Here is a 20,833-nt window from a genome sequence, read left to right on the forward strand (position 1 = left end):
CCAGGGCTCGAATTAACCGGCAGCACCGACGGCAATTGCCGTCGGTGCCCCTATCAATCGCCGTACTGCCCCTGAAAATCCAACCCGACCGACGGCAGTCACCTGCCTTGCCCTTTTGTGTAATTGCCGTCGGTGCCCTTTAATCTACTGCCCTAGTTTTTAGTCGAGTCAACATAACACGTGCGCGTGCGTGCTGTAGTTGCAATGATGAGCTTAAAACCGATAGTCACAGGAGGGAATAATAACAGCATCGGATAATTATTCGCTCCTGATAGCGGGCATGTAAAATTTCTTGTTACTGTACTTCCATTAGCAGAGAGGGGTACAGGGGTCGGTGTTACGGTGTAAGCTTACATGGGGGCATATTGTTTTGTACATTAAAAGCAAGACGATGTTGATGTACTAATTTGTTATGAGTTTTCTTTTATTTTACAAAAGTGCCTTTGTGCCCTTCTCAAATTTTGAGAGTTGCCTTGGTGCCTTTTAAAATTGCCTCTGTGTCCTTCGATTTTAGAGAAAATTCAAGGCGATTTCTCACATGCCCTAAAAAAAATTGCCTTGCCCTTCTCATCGCTTAATTCGAGCCCTGGCTAGTACAAATACTGGGGCCGCAAACCCGTCTACGTTTCCTGCGAGAACGCTACGATCTGATCGGCGATGTATAGCGTGAAGGCACTTCAAGTCGACGTGAGTGTTGCTACGCTGCTAATCGGCGATAAAGTAGTCGCTGACAGTCAAATCGTAGGGCGACCTGAGCGAGCCTTAAGTGTGTAAGAACATAGCATAACTGAACGTGCAGTACGCATATCATCATTCATGCATCAACTGCAAGCTTTTTCCATCCTTTGGAAATCCTGGAAGTACCATTCTCCATTCCAAGTACTTGTCCAATTAAGCCACATCCAGAGTCACTTTGGGATATTATCCTGAAGATCCTGCTTTACTGTGTATATATAGTGGATTGCATGCATTGGTTAGGGATGATTTTTGGCTAAAAAATGAAATTTTTCTCTAACTTTGGTACACAGTAATTATGTCTCCAATCCTTTTGACAACTGCTTGGTTGTGATAAGCCTGATAGGCGGTAATCTGTCTTGCCACGATAGTTCCCGTCATTTCTCACTCACACTTACGCAACATTTGTAAGTGCAAATAAAAATTACACAATACACACATGTTGGACGGGATTCTATTTATGCATTGTTATCATTACGTATCATATAGTGCATAGTGGTTAGCGTATTTAAGTAAACATTACATACGTAGTACGCGTGTCTCCAAGATAAACAAAGTGTATATGTGGCTATAATTATATGCAAGCGAGGGAATACCACTGTAGTAGACAGGCAAACAAACACTCTGTGTACATGTAAAAGATTTGCCTCCCCATACAACTCTGTGGCCATGTTCTATATTGGGATTCTTCCCAGGCCTTTAATGCATGTCAGGTCTGACATGCCTTTGAAGCAGAAGCTAATTTGCGACATCCCATGAATCCTCCAACATGCCTTAAATGCTTATCGACACGTACCTCTTAATTTTCAGGTTTCATGTGTGTTTACATTTGAGAATCCCAACAGTCATGCTATGGTTTCATATTTTGGCATATACGCCACCAAACTGATAGAGTTTACCTGTCTATTAGGCCCACTTATAACACACATAATTGACTCCAGGCAGTACCCAGCCATTCATCCATAAACAATATGCTTTCTTAAATTTCTGGGAAAAACCCTGCATGTACATAGTCATACCCTAGCTGTCTTCTTGTGTGACTATAACTATACCTATGGGGACAATAACCAATGCGTGATTTTGTCTTCAATAACTGGAGTGATTTGGTCTTCCAGCGTTGAGATCGGTGAGTCGGTGCGAGGCGAGGACGTCTTCATCGTGCAGAGTGGCTGTGGGGAGGTGAACGACAACCTCATGGAGCTTCTCATCATGATCAATGCGTGCAAGATCGCATCGGCCTCACGCGTCACTGCCGTCATCCCGTGCTTCCCCTACGCACGCCAGGATAAGAAGGACAAGGTGGTACCTTACGTCTGTGTGTGTGTGCGTGCGTGCGTGCGTGCGTGCGTGCGTGCGTGCGTGCGCGCGTGCGCGCGTAGGTGGTTGGGTGTGTGTACATGTGTCTGTCTGCACCCGTGTGTACTATAATCTCCTTCAACGTTTTCCGGCAGTCTGCTACTAGTGCACCTGTGCACTTGTGAGAAATTTGGTATGCTAGTGAAACCCCTTTACTTGTGTGAATATATCGTTTTAGATGTAATGATTTTCGACAGATCTATTTGTGTAATCGAGGTTTCCTACGTCTGTTACATAGAGTCGGGCGCCCATCTCTGCCAAGTTGGTTGCTAACATGCTGTCGGCTGCAGGAGCAGACCATATCATGACGTTAGACCTTCACGCATCACAAATACAGGTTTGAATACTTTGCATCGAATTAGGTTATCTTAAGATTGTGTCATTTACTGTGCACCGAAATGTGGAGCTTCCATTCACACAGTAGCGGTGACAAAATAAGTAACACTTGGATGCACACCATGGTGCACCCAGATCCAATCAGTTTTGCAATTGGCGATTCAATGCTTTATTTAACACATCCATGCCTTTGCATTTGCGCAGGGATTCTTTGACATACCAGTGGACAACCTTTATGCAGAGCCAGCCGTCTTGAAGTGGATTAAGGAGAACATAACGGAGTGGAGAAACTGTGTGATTGTCTCACCAGATGCTGGCGGGGCCAAGAGGTCAGACTGTCTCCATCGAAATTAATCATCTTTTAATTAGTTACGCACTCACTTAATCAATCTAGTTTCACTCTTTGTTATATGTACAACAGTGTGTTCTATTTCAGACAGATCATGTGTGTCAATACGTGTATTAACTCTCATGCTATGGCAAAACAGAATTGTATCAATTAATGTGGGCTCATCTCACTCTGGGGGAGTTTGTAAGTTGAGGGAGTTTGGCATCAGTGCAAAAGTGTGTTTTGTGTAAGAAAATAATCTAAATGTTAACCGACACTCGATCCTCTCCTCGTGTAGAAAACCAAAAATTGATAAAAATGGTGAATTTCGAAGTGCATTATAACACGGTTGTAAGTAGGAAAACTGGTTAGTTTGTTTCACAGAATATCAAAGTGAAATAGGAGGGATACAGGCATAGGTGCAGACAGCTAGAAAGAGAGAGAGAGAGAGACAGTTTGTAATCAACAGCATATTTTTAACATTCACGCTATATATGGTACTTGCTCGGAAACATTAAATTTTCCACACGGGTTCGAATGCTCCACGCGTTTGTTCGCTGCAGGGTGACTTCGATAGCCGACCGACTCAACGTGGAGTTTGCGCTCATCCACAAGGAGAGAAAGAAGGCGAACGAGGTTGCCTCGATGGTACTGGTGGGCGACGTGCAGGACAAGATTGCCATTCTCGTCGACGACATGGCCGACACGTGCGGTACGCTGTGTCATGCAGCGGAAAAGTAAGCGAGGTCGCGTGCGCTAGATTAAGGTGATGACTGACTAACTAACTGACTGATTGACTGGCTGGCTGGCTGGCTAACTGACTAACTTACTAACAATCTAACTAACTAACTGACTAATAACTACTCTCTCTAACTAAACTCTGGTCTTATCTAGTACCAACTGGTAAATTTTTTTATTACAGGCTATAAAGTTTGAAAACATGGGTATTATGTGATTTTGTTCACTCTTCAATTGTTAAATTTTTGATTTATGCCTTTGTTTTGCTGTTCATCTCGATGTAAATAAACACCTACAACCGTACATTTTTCACGATGAGAAATTTTAATGCGTGCCAAAAAGGCAAACTCACTCTAATTTTTTATATGTTTAACTAGTCTAACCAAGTCTTTACTAGGCATTGGTGAAGATATAACCAGAGCTAGTTGGTAGTAATTGCGTTTTATGCAATTAAAAAAAATAAAAATATACTTCACATGTCAACTTCAATAGTCACTTCAAACCGTAATTGGCTCCATCGTATGCTAGTGAAAAACAACCGTGATTCGTTAATTTCGGCTGTTAACACATGCCGAGGTTATTCGGATTTATTGTACTTCACTGTCGACTTCTACTGCCGTGGCTCATTCACGACAATTCACCTGACTCCGCTTCATCTGCAGGTTGTTTGAGGCGGAAGCAGCTAAGGTGTACGCCATACTAACGCACGGCATCTTCTCGGGTCCCGCCGTCTCACGCATACAGAACTCCGCCATCGAGGCTGTCGTCGTCACGACGACCATACCGCAGGACGAGAAGATGAAGCAGACGTCAAAGATCCAGGTACGGAGTGTTGAGTTTCACCGGCGCCTCTGTCGAGTAGACGGAAGTCTACATTGTGTTGTATCATAGGTCACTTGTTATTTTTTATTGATTGCTGTATTGGCCTATTGATAGACTGAGTTACTCGATCTCTATTAAGATCCAGTTGTCAGAACAAAAAATAGGCATTTTCACCCTTCACCTAACTGGTCGAATATAGTGCACTGTGCACGTAACCAGAAATGCAGATGGAAAACAATCGAACACAATTATGTAACTCAGAAGGGTGAGGAAAATGACGTTTTCTCCGTAGGTGTAGTATATTCTATTGAATATGGTTCACAAATCGGCAACAGGTTATGAAAATTTATGTGGCATGATTCATTTATATCTTGCAGTAATGGTTGTTGCAGTAGTGGTGATAGTCTTAGCAGCAGCAGCAGCACCAGTGCAATTTTGTGCTCCAGATAATCATTATCACTCCATGATGTTATCAGGAGTATCAATATTATTGATCAAATCTATTGATAAACTTCTGATGTTATCTGTATATTAATGGCACCTTGCGATTGTTCTTTGAAATTCATAATTTCAGTGCAGTGTGTCCTTCTGTGAAATTGTCGGACGATTTCGTAATTTCTGTGAATTTTCTTTACGTTGCAGTGCATAGACATCTCGATGATTCTGGGAGAAGCCATCAGGCGTACGCACAATGGCGAGTCCGTCTCCTACCTCTTTTCACACGTACCCATGTAGTCGGCGTCGCCATTTTTACAAAAAAAAATAATTGTGGCTACAGCATTCCAAAGACGTTCAAATCAATTGTGTCCTCGGGGCTTGCCTTGGCTGGAAATTAAATGGGGGTATGCTGAGGTTCAACACTGGGAGTGAACCATCTGGGTATAGTGATTGCACCTGTGATTGAGGCAATTTGATTGCTTGTTTATAGTAGCATGCTGGAGAAGTGCACAGTGTGGTAGAGTGAGTTGTTGTAGTGACAAATCTAGAACAAGATGGCAGGCAGGTGACTTGAGACAAGGAGGCACACTGGGTTCGCAGTTTTGGTTCGGGTGAAACCCTCACCCGTGTGTTACAGCTGATGTGGTTTACAGGGTACCTGGCTTGCATATGAAGCTGAAAGAGGAGCCCTGCCAAAAGACATCGGAATACATTTTAAGTCATTTTAATATTAGAGACCATGCATCCTATTAGAGAAGCAATATTAGCTTAATGAACATATCGCATTGTGCTTGAAGTAATTGGCCAGCTATAGTAGATACAATAATGTAACCCAACAAGAGCAGGGTATGTAGAGACCCAATGCACACAAGCGTACCAGATAATGTAACCCCTACTCTTGTTGGGTTACATTATTGTATCTAGAGTCTAGACAGAGCTCCATTGTGAATAACAAAGCGCATGTCCCTATTACATCACCTTACAGGGTCGGGCTTGTTGGGCGGCACTGCCAGCTAAACCCATATGTAGCCTAGATACCATAATGTAAGCCAACAAGAGTATAGGGTCCATTACTACTCTGTTGAGTTACATTATTGTATCTACATGTAGCCCATCGCTTCATAACCATGTCACTTTAACCAACACTGAATCTCCCTCATTTCATTACAGCCACCCTACACGTTTAAGAATATTATCACAAGGTTATGAGGTTTCCCTGTTGTGAAGTGAAAATCGAAGGACTATACATAGATAGACCTGCTTATGTGGATGCAGGTTGGGGCTGTTACACGAGAACCCATGTAAACATCATCAATGCTGAGGATAATCATTCACACTATAAGTTTAGCACTAGCAGTATTATTTTAGATAGTACCAATCCTATAGTTTAGCACCGCGGATTAGCTTAGCACATTTGCGAGAAATGAGGGCCGGGGTCCCAAACTAGGAGTGTTTAATTGCATGTATAAGCACTTCTTCTGATGTTGATTTTAGTGAAATATGCAATTCATTCTTATTGGAAGGCAGCATATGTGGCTGTGCGTAAATTGAATCTTTAGGCCTAGATGTGTGCACTAAAAGTAAAAGCCACTATTACGAAATACACTATATTCTGTTATCTAACGTTTGCGGTTTATGAGAGTGATCACATTCGATAACGTTAACCAGCAAAGCTAAGCATCGTACTCTGCCATTGATTTATTATCTGCTAGCTGAAAACCCGTCCTTTGGCCGTGAATATCACCGCCCTGTCATACATGATACTGTCCACATTGGCATTGCAATCTACATCGAGCTCAACCATACCACATGCACTTCATTCCCATGACCGTGTTATTGGTGATGCTGCTGCAGGATAGCGCACGCTCCCGCAAAGAGTAAATATATCGCCTCACACTATTCCCCAAATGCAATCACTAGAAACAACACACCTCTTCGCTCCAAGTGATAAATAATAATAGAACGCCGCAGGTAATCACTATACACCATGCCCTTAGCATCCGAGTACGCTAATGACTCGAGGGCCGATCTGCCATATGGTTATTCCCCAGGTAACGACTCGGCTCTCATCCTTTCCGCAGCAAGTCCAGTTTTCGCCTAGCTCCTACACCCTATTCCAGTGATACTTCTCCGCTCTACCTTCCACCGACCTACCTTCACCCCGCCGAGCGCCTCCGCGAACCTCCTCTCTAAGGTACGGAATTACTTGTATTCGATTACGCGACACACGGGCGCGAGTGTTACGACTTAGAGACATATCTGTTTAGTATCGTAGGATTGTGTTTGATTAGGCTGAAATAGACGCACGAGCAGTAGTTTTCATAATACTGTGTTTCTGTTATCTATCGACGCAACCTGACACTGCCCTTAAAATGGGTGCCACTACGGCACCTACTAAACTGAGATCCTGGTCACGGCACCAGTCTAAGTAAGAGTATGTGCACAAAGCATAATTGATCTGTGCTTTTGACTTCTCTGTCGTATTAGCCTACTGGCCCACACTTACCATGTGCCTGCCTACTCTCCTACACTTTCTAGGTAGTGATGACTAAACCAATGCAATGATTAAATACTTCTAAAAAACTAGTTTTTTTGTTAAAAATATGTCCGTGTATCTACGACGTAACCTTGCACGATAATCTATAGGGTGTATCCATCATCAAATATATTATTTGTACATTAGTGACTGTCAACGTTAATTGATTGAACACTTGAGCTGGTGACACCGGTGATACAGCTTTGCAGTGCCAATGGTTAGCAGCATTAACAAAGTTTTATACAGAGACTCCCCGACTTACGAACATTCGAGTTACGAACTTTCGATGATACGAACAATTTGCCCTGAAGTCCATTATAGTGTATAATGTCAATATTGGTGAATAAAAAGACAATCGCCCCCCTGATTTTGAGTTTCGCCAACTCCTGTGTTCACGTATATGTTTACACTATATGTACACTTCTAGGTTACTCGATGTTCACACGTACATATACTACACTACTGTATAATACTGTGTACGTACTTACATATGTTCGATTTACGAACAAATTGGCTTACGAACGATTGCTCGGAACCGAACCTGTTCCTAAGTCGGGGAGTCTCTGTATCTGTATGGCAATAAACTGCAGAGTTGTCTGGAGTGCAGGTATATATGATGTGCGTGCTTTTTTTGCAGTGTTCATCAACACCTTGAACATATATATGTATTATATGGTATGCGTATATGGTCGTGATTACATGATTATCTCAAAATGTGCTCGTATATGTGCAGCACCGGTGATCAAAAAATAGCTTTCGACTATCTTCAATATGTTTCATTACAGTATTTGCACGAATATATCTATAGAATATATGCAATTGTCTGTATACATTTGCATATGTCTATACAATATATTATCTATACAGTTGCATAGATATGTTCAGGGTATGACTGGTAGCGGTAGACTGCAGACCTTCATATGTATTTTCGTGTTGAACAAGTCTTTACCATAACAACTGGCGAGTAAGTTAGATCACGTGGTTGCACTTCCAGTCTTTAGTAATGAACTTGGTGTTCTGCAGTTTAGGGTTTTCAATTGTTTTCCATGTTCTTAATCTGGTCATCGAAGCATGAAGTTTATGTGCAAAATGTGTGGAATTCATTGCAGCAAATGACATTGATTTGCGAAGAGACAGCCATGATGAAATATTCTGCATTTGTCCGAAAATTTTACGAGATATCGTGCCACAGCATTTGAGTTTAATGGTATATATATATGGTATAGGAGAAATGAATTTGGTAATCCACCGTCACCATATTTTCTGTTGTGATATTTTTTTTTATATTGTATTAGTTGACTTGGTTGCACATATGATAAACGTGAGTGATCGAGGATTAATCTAATGACAATTGAATTTGGGATCAGGTTAATCTCGAATACTCTGACGATGATAGCAGGGTAAATTAATTTGTCTAAACTTAGAATTAACATCCAATGATTGCCATCGCCAACCACTATTACATTTTTGTCGTTATGTAATGGGCGCATTACATGTCAATTTATCCATTAAATTTCAATTATTTAAAATTATTCATTGGTTCCTTGGTTCCATTCATGAATTCATTGGTTCATTTCCACTATTTTTCGACAGTTTTTTTCCCGGTTTATTTCTGCTGTTATTCCACTGAATGAAGTCATGTGCTGGTTACTATATTTTATTGTTAACTGAACTGTTATGGATTCTCCAGATACTTTACTGTGCTTATGGAAGAATAATAGCTGATAAGAATGCAATTATGTCGAGTTTTTATGAATATGAATTTTGAACATTTTTGGAGTAGTTGTGGGCAGTTATACCTCATTCAATTGGTCAAAAAATTATGTTGAATACATTTGTTATCTTTCCATGTGTGTCTGTCACAAGTGTTATGTAGTGTGTATACCTAACAATAAACTATGATAAACTAAATACACGGTAAAGCTTGTTTTATGTATCTTGGAAACTGCATTTTTTCAACAATCTGTACAAATAGATCGGTAGTATCATGAACATATAGGAGTAAATTAATTAACAAAGGTTAATTGTAACTCCGTTAATTGGGTTAACTCCTATAGTGTCGGTTGCGGATCCTAGATTTTGGATCCAGGTGTGGCTTTGTCGCTCAGCTAACATGTGAAGCGTAAGGTGGCGCATAGAGATCTTCACACAGAATATAATTATTACACATCTAAAATGAACGTGGTAGCGTTTAAGCCCCATTGAGGAGACACAGCCCAGTCTGATCACAGTTGGAGTCGCAGCAACGAAAAATGTACGCGTGTGATTCCATACTCACGCGCACGTGTGTGGATGCGCGCGTGTGCGTGCGCGCGTGTTCGTAGGCACGTGTGTGGATGCGCGCGTGTGCGTGCGCGCGTGTTCGTAGGCACGTGTGTGGATGCGCGCGTGTGCGTGCGCGCGTGTTCGTAGGCACGTGTGTGGATGCGCGCATGTGCGTGCGCGCGTGTGCGTGCATGAGTGAGTGCATGCATATGCGTGCCACGTGTGTGTGCGTGCGTGTGTGCGTGCATGCGTGTACAGGGCCGTACGCAGCGGGGGCAGCAGGGACGCCCTAGAGATTTTAGACAGAGATATCGATTTTTAATGGGACAAAATAGCGCAAATTAAGAAAAAAACAATAAGAGGGCAGTGGGAGTACGGACTTTGGGCCGGCTCCCCCCCCAACCTACAATCGAAAATTTCCTGCGTATTTGCCGCGCCGTACAGAACATTTTCCTGCGTAGCGGCGCTTGTGGCGTGTATGCGCTGCAGAGGTGCATCTATGCGTGTGTGCGTGCATGCGTGCATCTATGCGTGTGTGCGTGCATGCGTGCATCTATGCGTGTCTGCGTGCATGCGTGCATCTATGCGTGTGTGCGTGCATGCATGCGTGTGTGCGTGCATGCGTGCATACGTGTGTGCGTGCATGTGTGTGTGCGTGCATGCGTGTGCGTGCATGCACGTGTGCGTGCATGCGTGTGTGCGTGCATGCGTGTGCGCGTGCATGCGTGCGTGCGTGCGTGCATGCGTGTGTGTACGTGCGTACGTTTGGCGCGACGAAGTGAGTGAGCTGGTACGGTAAAACTTGAACTTATTAGGTGAGTTCAACTTTTGTGCCGCGGCGACGCTTTTGGGCCTAGGAGGTGCAAATAATTCCTATTGGTCTTTTAAAGTATGTAATATGGTCACGAAAACACAGACAGTGTGTTGTTGTAGGCGAACAGAACAATAGGTAAATTCTGCAATATTTTATGAAGGACCTTTGAACTATGAAGAATATTAGTTATAAGCGTGAAGTTATATAACTGACGTACGCATGTACGTGCGTATAATGTGTGCGCGCGCGTGTGCAAGTGTGCATGGGTGCGCGCGCCTGTATGCGTGTGGTGTGTACGCGAACACGTACACGTACACGTGCGTGAACGCCCACGCATGTTTGTGTGTGTCTAATATTGTTATATAACTTTATACTGATCGATCTATCGTTGGACTGGGTGTACATTGGTGTCATCTACTGTTTGTACATTGCTCGTATAGTTCTATCACATTAAGATACAGCTAGGTCGAGTGAAAATATTTATACAGTTGATAATCCGGCATATAAATTCATTCTGCATTACCTGTTTCCTATCCCAACGTTTTAATGAAAACCAGAGAGTGAATATAGGTATCTTGTTTATTATGTAATAAAATAATAACGGGAGAAAGTTAATAAACTGCATGGTCTACACATTTCGCAGATACCTGCTAATTTAACGCATTAGAACATGGAATCATTTTGTGTAAATCATTTAGGTTTATTAGTTAATTGGACTGTTAAATGAGAAATGAACTTATTCCATGGTATGTACGATATAAGTCTAAGCCTGTAGGCATATATAGGTTCATAATAATATGTAAGGTTGCACTTCACGTGCTCATGGCTCAACCCAAACTATATTAATTTATTTCCTACACATATTATCTTATAATAGGCGAAACCGTAACAACAGGAATAATCAAATAATGATAGCAATTTATAATAACTACAATTGTATTCGGCTTTATTATATTTAATGCTTCGGTATTCTGTATATGCTATAAAGTATAATTTAACGTTATACTTTTGCAGAAGTTGTACAAACTTCGACTAGGTGGAGTATTATATATGTATCCAATAGGAGTGGCGTATTCGAAGCACGTGATATTATGCTAATGAGCTCTGTGTCCGGGTGTTTCCGTTCGGGAATATTCGGCATTTTCTCAATAAAGTTTCCATCAACAGCGGCCATTTTGGTAGATTTCGCACCGTCTTATTTCAGGTTTTCTATTCAATTTTCTACAATTCCTGTGGTCAGATGCCGCCTGTTTTCGCCAGAGAAGTTTATAAAGACTCAATAGAGATATATAGAGGCGAAAACGGCAGAGTGTTCTTCTCAGTGTGGAAGACAATAGTCGTCATGTGAGATGGTAAAAGATTTGTGCGCGTCAGATTCACGATGCGGACTCAGGGTTTTAATTTTATTTATTGTGCCTGTCAGTATGACTTCTGGCGGTCGGAAGTTAAAATATAGTGAATTTTCTGTTTATTAAGTTCAAGTAAGTGGTATTCGTACCATATATTGTGAGGTTTTGAGGCGAAATTCGCCTTGGTTTTTCGGGAACCAAAACAAACATGGCCGACCACATCGGGGACGCTCCACCAAACAAACGTCAAAAACTCTCTCCCGGTCTTCCATCAGCCGCAAATGGTACGTATATTCCACATTTTACAGCCTTATTTGATATTTTCTGTCACATTTTTCAATTTCAAACGGCCCAAGTTGTCGTATCATGTAGCTAATCGTGCCTCTTATTTTACTGTGCCTGGATCTGTCATCATTTTGTCTGGACTAAATTCGTAATCAAAAATTTTGAAGGCCACCAAACAGCCAACAAGATAAATAAATAACAAGTCTTGCCAATTGTCTTGAAGTGCGTATACTCATGTGTTTAATAACTTGATGTAGTTTTATTATATAGTTGAATATCGCCCTTTGGGTTGTGTGTGAGAATACTTGCTTGAACTTTCATTTCAAGGAAAGGTTTTGCCAATCGGTGTGTGTTCCAAGACTCCTTGAAGCGCGGGTGAAATAAAACTGCTCGTAGTTATGCTCTTTAGAAACCTACTTCAAGATGAACAGTTTATGATCCTAAATTAATGTGTATGAGTATTTTATCAAACCAAAATTTTGCGTTTCCTTGTCCTGGTGTTTTCCTTTTCCACCAGGGTCGCGGGCATTGTCAACCTGCTGCTAGCCATACTAACATCGATATATGCTGGCTCTGTGATGTAAAAATTCTGATTTTAAACTTAAGAGTCTTCACATGTGATTTTGAATTCAGTAAATCAGAAGATGAAAAGAGTGCGTGAGAAGATGAGTGTTAGGCTGTCTAGATAATACCTATGTCAAACGTTTCAAACTGTTCTTGTTGGTCATCGTTTACTTTTGCGGCTAAATATTTAAACTGTCATGTGTCTAGTATAATTTTATACTATTCAAAAATTGAATTTGTACGTACCTAGTAATTATGTGACCTGAAATGAAATTTTTTTTCTTGCGCAAGCATATAATACTTTAGAGTTACATGTACTTGTGAGTGATATGTCAGAAAAGATGTAGATAACAATTCAAGTATATGTCAAGTACCGGTACTTCAAGATGAGAATGTAAATATGCATAACTGAGCTGCAGATATAATTCCCACTCAGTATCGGTAGCAAAGCGTAAATAACAGTGTGTTTAATATTTCAGGTAATATGGACCGTGACTGAATACGATTTCATTAGGTGTCTCATGCGTTGTTCTCGTTGTTTCAGATCCATTCGAAAGTTTGCTGGGAGAGATCTACATGGGTGCACCGGCTGTAAATAGTGGGGGCAACATGGTCCAGAGCCTGCCAAATGGCTCGCTAGACGGATCGCACTTATCCCTAGCCACGGATAACTCGTCGCTGACCAGGCTGCTGCAGAGCAAAGCGGGGCCCGTCAACGTGAACCGCGCCAACAGCAGTCCACAGACAAACCACGTTCCGAGTCCCGGCGGCGGGCCCGGCGCAGGCGGCGCCCTCGCGCAGCACGCCGGCAACGTGCAGCACAGTCCCGCCAACAGCCTCGCGTCACCACCCAACGTGGCGCTCAAGTCGCTGCCGACCTCGAGCACCCCGCACCTGAACGACGTCGCATCGTCACACAGCGCGTCGAACGCCGTCTACTCGAGCGGCAGCGCGCCGACGGGCGGCGGCGTCTACTCGGTGGCGAGCAACGCCGGCGCGTCGAAAGCGGGCGGCGGCGGGGTGAATCCGAACCAAGTGCAATTCTCGAACCAGCTGATGAACGGACTGCATGTGAACACAAGCCCCGGCCCGACGCTGACGCGGAACAGCGTATCGGTCGGCGGCGCCGGCGGTGGTCCCGGCGGCGGCGGCCTCGTTCACGGTGGGATGATGCAGCAGCAGCAGTCGGTGACGGGCGCGCCGCTGTCAATAGGCCAGTCGCTGCCGCAGATGAACTCGATGCAGACGGCGCACGCGCTTCCGCAGACGGGGGCCGGCGCCGCCGCGCACATGCTCGCTATGAACAACTCGCAGGCTCCCGGCCAGGCGCAGATACGCTCGCAGGTGAGTGGCGATGTGATCGCACGCGCCCGGGAGTTCTCTCTCTTGATATCTCAGATCGGTCGCGTATTGGGGGGGTCCAAAAACCGAGTTTGTCTTGATTTAAAAAATAATTTTAATTCCCGTTAAGTAAGCTGTAAGTAAAATTCATAGAAATTAGCGAATAATTAATGCTAAGTACTATTAATTATTAGTGCTATTAGTAGTCAATATTTATTATAGCAGTGTTTCCCTGGCCCAAAAGGTCTGTGAGTTAGTAAATTTATTTTTGGTGTGTTTGCGCACCACAGGTGCTCGCCCAGCTAGGGGGTTCCGGGGGCATGCCCCCCTGGAAAATGTTTGAAAAAATGGTGCAATTTGGTGCATTATAAGCATTGTTCTTTGGAAGAACAGTGGTTTTCGTCAGCGAGGCGGTGTTTTGGACAAATTTCTGTGTGGCGGCTGAGAATTTGAGCGTGGCAGCCCGCCTCGCTCGTGTCAATGCAGGGGAAACACTGTTATAGTATTAGTAATTACTAATTAGAGTATTAGTACTAAAATTACTAGTCCTGGACTGGGTGAGAGGCTGCTATTTCTGATACTGATTGGAACGGTTAAACTGTGACACTGGATTTACAGTCTGTGTTGTTAACATTTGCTGTGTCAGTGTGTGGCATAGCAACTTTTCCGAAGTTAAAATTCACCATCTGATCTCTCGTTTTGCTTGGCTAATATACTAGAGTCTGAAGAGTTTCTACCTCTGCATGAATGCTAAAAGTGAAATGCTATCTGCATGTTAAATAGTTTAACCGTGTGTGCTTACTGCTTCGGTCTCTGCTTACAGGCTTACGTACTGATTAGCTTTGTGATATTCATCTTTTTATCGCTACTCGGATGCTGTTACTTAAAAACTGTGCTTTTGTACATTTTCTTCAAAACTTTGATCCTAAATTGTTTACTCATATGTGACCTTTCTATATTTACTTTGATACTGAATAGTTTAGTCGTGTGTGATTCTTTCTCTGCATGAATGTGGAATAGTTGCACCGTAGGTGCATACCTGGATTCTGAACAAGTTGATGTGTGTGGCCCATCACTCGCTATCGTAAATGCTATAGTTGCAAATTATACATGTGTCTGTTTAGTCATTCAGTAGCCTCGCTTGAATAGTGTCCTTGGATTATCCATATTTACACACTAATATAGCAAGTCAGCTGTTGGCGTTGTGCCAACAGTGGCCCATGCGCAATTTAACGCTGTTGCGCTGGAGTAACGATGCGACTCGTAGCCTCTGGATCTGTGTTATGTGCGGGCCCAGACTATTTCATGAAATTTGTTTACGTGTGAGAAGTTAGCTTGTCATCGAGGTTTGATGTTCAGTAGCTGCTGTTACATTCACCTTGCTGAGCTGTTATCGATAAGAATACGCTTATTGTTGATATATCAGGTTTGTGACCGTAATGTTTGCACGTAATTAAATTGTAGAGGTGGGTATACAATTGCCTACAGTAAGACAATGCTTCTGCATTCGAAACACGAACATTTATGCAATTCTAAATATTTCCCAACCTCACAGTCACAGGGTTTCTGCAATATACTAGACTTTACTTCTCGACTGTTTTATGATTATTTTGACATGTCGCGGGGTAATTAATGGTAAGCTAACGATCGACGCTTGTGTTTTTGACAGCTGGTGAACAGCTCGCTGGCACCAACGAATCCCACCGTCACCTACAGCAACGCGAGCTCATATAGTCTGTACAACTCCGTGGTGTCGTCGCTGACGGGCCCCTCGCCTTCTTCACAGTCGTCGGTGACGACGGTTGCGGGAAACCGACCCACGATGGCGCCACCCGCACAGGCGCAGGTAGCGGGAGGCCTGCAAGCTACTGTTCCCGGAGCGATACAGGGACAATCTCAGGTAATTACGTATCTACGGCTATATTGGGCTTCGACCGAAACTTTTCTCATTGATTTGCTCTATTCGTGCACCTAAATTCACGTACCGTTCATTGTATGCTATTGTTTAAAGTATTTCTACTGGCCATGCACCTAGATTTGTCTTCAATAAACTTTTCAAAAAGGATTAGGTAAAATCACCTTTAACGAGACAGAAATTATATTTTAACCCTGTAACCGTAGCAGGAGTCCAGTTAACCACTGGCCATAAAACGATTTACTGATTCGTACAAATGTTGATTACAAATTAGGATAATATAATTAGTTAGAGTATAACAGTCTTAAAAATAAGTCTGAAAACCCAACCAGCACCATTTTTGTTGGAAATTTATGACATCTACTATACAACCCATAGTAAAATTCGTAAAAAAAAAGTAGCCAATCCTGCTCAAAAGTTACTGGTCCTAGACAAGTCCCTAGTTCTGGCGCAGTTGTGTAACAGGCGGCAGAAAATTTTGCTCAATCCTGCTCAAAAGTTACCAGTCCCTGTCCCACGCTGGAGACAAGTCCTTAGTTCCAGCCAATCCTGCTCAAAAGTTACCGGTCCCACGCTGTTAGTTCCGACACTGAGTAGTGTAACATGCAGCGAAAAGTTTTGCTCAGTTCTGCTCAAATGTTACCGGCCCCACATTGCTTGTTCCATCATCTAGTAGTGTAACACGTGGAAGAAAATTTTGCTTAATCCTGCTCAAAACTTACCAGTCACACGTAGAGACTGCACATTTCCATGAAAACGGAAAATCGACGGAAATCACGGAATCACCCCCTCTGAAACGGAATCACCAGTTTCACCAAAAATAACCTCCCAAAACACAAAAATAACCTTTAAAACAGCTCAAATCACCCCCAACACACACAAAATTATTATAAAAAATGTCTTTTCAAACTTGCATCTATTCTTTGGTTGTTTGTTCATGTTACTTATGATCCTGCAAAATAGTATATAAACAAAATTCACTCTCAACTCACAGATCATAACTCAGAATTTAGCATAACGACCAACACAAGACAGTTACAGTTTCAAATTGACCAGGATTTTTTTCTTCAAGCATCAGGCTCATCAGTGCTGTATATATGTTGAACAGGCATTCATCAGTGTTTTCTCTTAATTTTAATTATTTCTGAATTAAAATGTAGAAATTTGCTGAAACGGAATTGAAGTATAATTTAGTAATCTCCGAAACGGAATTTGGCAAATTTTGAAGCGGAAATGTGCAGTCTCTACACACGCTGGAGACAAGTCCCTAGTTCCAGCCAATCCTGCTCAAATGTTACCGGCCCCACGCTGCTTGTTCCGACACCTAGTAGTGTAACACGTGGAAGAAAATTTTGCTCAGTTCTGCTCAAAGGTTACCGGTCCCACCGTCCCACGCTAGGGGCCGAGCTGCTAATCCCGACACCGAGTAGTGTAGCATGTGGCGGAAAATTTTGGAGGTAAAAAAAAAAGGAGGTAATGGCCAGTTTGGAAAAAAAACACGCATGATGGATTCAAAGGACGGGGGGGGGGGAATAAGGAGGAGAAGTGGAACGCCCCCTCTCGCTGGGGGGAAGGGTTCTGGGGAGTCTCCCCTCCAAATTTTAAAAAAAACTTGAATGTCTTAGACAGCATTTGAGGCACCCTGAAACCATTTTCACAATGGCGATGTTAAATTAGACAACAGCGGTGCGCCACTGTGCCTCTTATGTATAAGAAGCCCTGCTATGTAAGTAGTGTAACCGGAAAACATCCGCATTGCAGAGGCAGGCCGCCCCGACGGGGTCCGGTCCGACGACGGACCCGGAGAAGCGGAAGCTCATCCAGCAGCAGCTGGTGCTGCTGCTGCACGCGCACAAGTGCCAGCGGCGCGAGCAGCAGGCACCGAACGGGGAGACGCGCGTCTGCAACCTGCCGCACTGCAAGACGATGAAGGACGTGCTGAACCACATGACGACCTGTCAGGCGGGAAGGTCGTGTCAAGGTGGGTGTGCGACGTTAGGGTAGTTGATGGAGAGGAGAGGAGAGAAGAGAGAGAGAGAAGGTGAGAGGGCAGGAGGGAGAGAGAGAGAGAGGGAGAGAAAGAAAGAAAAAGAGGGGTGCGAAAGAGAGAGTGAAAGTGATAAGGAAAGCGGGAGTGGAAGTGAGAGAGAGAGAGAGACAGTGAGTAAGGAGAGCGCGTGCAAGCAAGAGAGACAGATAGGCGAGGGGCGTCCCGCGTAGTTAAGGATACTCTCAAGGTTTTAGGAAAATTTTGACCGATTTTTCATTTTCAACTTTATTCGATGGCTAACACTATGTGCCACCTGTGTACATGCTCATTTCTTCATATAACGGTACATGTGAACTGTCAGAGCGTTTTGCTTGCCCGCGTACATGTGTAGTGACTAGTGAGCCGCGGCTGACGTCAGAAAAACGCTGATTTCTCCGTTCCAATTTCTGACTTAATAGTCGATGTATAAATGGATATTTCTCTGTGATTACAACTCGGAATAATTTACTTTTACACTCGTTTTAATGGTAAAATATTGCTGTAAAAAAGCGCGTCAGGGATTGTTATTAAGTGCCGTATTTTATGAGTTGTCTCTTTATTCGCAAAAATTTTAAATTCAAACGTGCGACTTGAATTTTAGGCAGTTTTTTTTTAATTTTTCTTGGTAAATATGAAGCTTAAAGAAAAATCCCCATTGCGCTATTTTGGAACATATTGTGCTTAACATGTGGCGAAAATTTTGTATCCTCACTCTTTCTGGTAATTGAGAAATATCCAAAATACCATTTTTACATAAAAATTCAACATTTTTGTGGTAACATAATTAGGTGCTGGAAATTTCATGAAATTTTTTGCTTTCAGCATAGAGATATATCTCCTCTATAAATAAAACAAGTGATTGATTCGATTCGTTTGTCAATAAACGTTTAATCTTCATTAGAGCAATACCCGTGCTAAAGGTTGAGAGTATCCTTAACCCTGTAAATAGTACGACAAATTTAAAAGAGAAAAAGTGATGTCGGCGCTCGTCATCGACCGTTCGCTTGTTAGTCGGAAAAACATTAACGTGCCGTGAGATAGGTTTAATACTTCTAATTGATGGTACTTTCGATTTACGTGCGATTGTTTCTCGATTGATCGGTCGCAAAGCGACGTGTGCGCATAAAAAAAACCTCGGAAGTTTACGTCGCCTGCTGCCAAATAACGGATCGTTCACTTGTTCTTCGTTTTGTGACGCTGATGAGTGGCGCTGTTGCCCGTTGGTGCGGCCAATCGTTCACTTGTTCTTCGTTTTCGCGCGCACACAGTTCCGCACTGCGCGTCCTCGAGGCAGATCATCAGCCACTGGAAGAACTGCACGCGCACCGACTGCCCCGTGTGCCTGCCGCTGAAGAACGCGCAGGACAAGCGGCCGAACCAGCAGGCTGGCGGCAGCGGGGGCGGCAGCGGGGGTGGCGGCGGCGGCGGCGCGGGGGCGCTACCGCAGCAGCTCGTTGCTCTCGCCCACGCCACGCAGCTCAGCGGCGGCACCCCCGCCCAGCAGCAGCAGCAGCAGCAGCAGCAGATCTCGGCCATACAGGTTAACCAGCCAGGTGAGTGCTGTTGACGAGTCTTCTTGTCTTTCTATCTTTTTGGTTTTGTGGTTCGTGTGTTCTTGGTCAAGGTGTGAAGTAGGATCGCAGGTATGGGTGCTCCGTTTTGGGACAGTGTCGTAAGCGCTTCTGATTTGTGAGTATCTGCTAACTGATTTACTGTCAGTGGACAGTAAATGCAGTAAGCATTCTAAATGTAACTCTACATTTTTACATTTTAATCCCGTTCAAGTCAGAGAAAATTATCATTTTGATTTGTTTTGATCTTACTCGTACGTGCCTTAAACCGTTATCAGGCTAGGATATTCTCGTCTCAAAGCGAAGGGTGTCTGTTGTCGCCAGAGATAAAAGATTCTCCTAGCCAATTCCTTTATTTTTCCTGCCGATTCTTCACCTCTTTTCACACAGTGACGACACCATATATATTTAAGGTGTATGAATCGGTACGATGACTACGTTTATCGCATGCTAATGCCGGTTCTTGTCGTGTCGAAGGTACGGCGATACCTCCTGGAGCGCAGAGCCTCCCTAGCAACCAGGTGATGCCACCGCAGCAGGCACTGATGTCGACAGCAAGCAACATGACAAACTTTGTTCAGGCTTCCAGTGCCTCGGTCACCATGGCTCCGTCGCGGCCCCCGATGCCACCGCAGCAACCTGGTGCGTACTAGCAATTAGTGTTGTCAATCGGTTGTAATTTCGTAATTGATCATCGGTTGGACCCAAGTAATGCGGCGTTCACACAGTGCCGATTATGGCTCCCGTTTGAGATCAGACAGCGCTACGACATGAAAAGTGAAAAAGTCGGCTTGCTATCCTCAATGATCTGGAATGTCCTATCATTGTCTGAACGCAGTCGTATACGTTCGTAACAGAGTCCTACGGATCGGGAATGTTCCGGAGAGGTCGGCCAAGCACTCCCGACAGTTGGGTGCGTCCCGTAACATTCGGGAAACTCAGCCGATTTTGTCTAGTCGGATTAGAATCGTGACTATGTCGTGACAGATTCTGCTGTATCGGATCAAAATCGTAATAATGTCCTGTGTTGTCTGGACGGTGTCCTGTGGATCGGGACGCTGTCGTAATGAACGTGCATGATCTGGAGAAATTTTTCATTGCCGTTTCTTGCCGATTGAGTCCAGATTGCGTCCAGATCTAACGGGTGTCTTCCGTCAGCGTCGGGTCACTGTCTGATCTCTGTCGGATCGCATTCGGGAGAATCAGGACGCTGTCGGGACAGATTTGGTCGTTTTTTATCATGCGAAAGATACAATCGGATCAGAATCGGATTGAGAACTGGAGAATCGGGACGAATTCGGCTGGAAACGGCTGAATCGGGACGCTTCCTGAACAATATCTGATTGTTGTCGTGATTAAATAAATGTTTTTACAAATTTTTAATAATATAATAATAATAATAATAATAATA

General features: G+C 43.5%; 2 protein-coding genes across 2 annotated transcripts in view; both read left to right on the plus strand.

Annotated features, from left to right (window-relative positions):
• Positions 1–1,850: 1,850 nt before the first annotated feature.
• Positions 1,851–5,421, plus strand: LOC106806670 (ribose-phosphate pyrophosphokinase 1; the record flags this gene model as incomplete). The annotated part of the gene is given in 6 exon segments (XM_014808682.1): positions 1,851–2,034; positions 2,330–2,428; positions 2,632–2,756; positions 3,319–3,492; positions 4,156–4,315; positions 4,958–5,421. Coding segments are annotated over 6 exon segments (835 nt in total), but the record flags the coding sequence as incomplete, so codon positions are not given.
• A 6,098-nt stretch (positions 5,422–11,519) lies between these two features.
• Positions 11,520–20,833, plus strand: part of LOC106806668 (histone acetyltransferase p300-like) — a 45,019-nt gene continuing 35,705 nt past the window's right edge. Inside the window, exons 1-7 of the mRNA XM_014808680.1 lie at positions 11,520–12,001; positions 13,111–13,910; positions 15,577–15,807; positions 17,584–17,803; positions 19,120–19,404; positions 19,900–20,064; positions 20,261–20,335. Of these exons, the coding sequence (XP_014664166.1) occupies positions 11,926–12,001; positions 13,111–13,910; positions 15,577–15,807; positions 17,584–17,803; positions 19,120–19,404; positions 19,900–20,064; positions 20,261–20,335 (1,852 nt within the window). The 5' untranslated portion in view covers positions 11,520–11,925. The remainder of the gene's footprint in view (positions 12,002–13,110; positions 13,911–15,576; positions 15,808–17,583; positions 17,804–19,119; positions 19,405–19,899; positions 20,065–20,260; positions 20,336–20,833) is intronic.

Source organism: Priapulus caudatus, unplaced genomic scaffold (assembly GCF_000485595.1).
Source record: "Priapulus caudatus unplaced genomic scaffold, Priapulus_caudatus-5.0.1 Scaffold173, whole genome shotgun sequence".
NCBI lineage: Eukaryota > Metazoa > Priapulida > Priapulimorpha > Priapulimorphida > Priapulidae > Priapulus > Priapulus caudatus.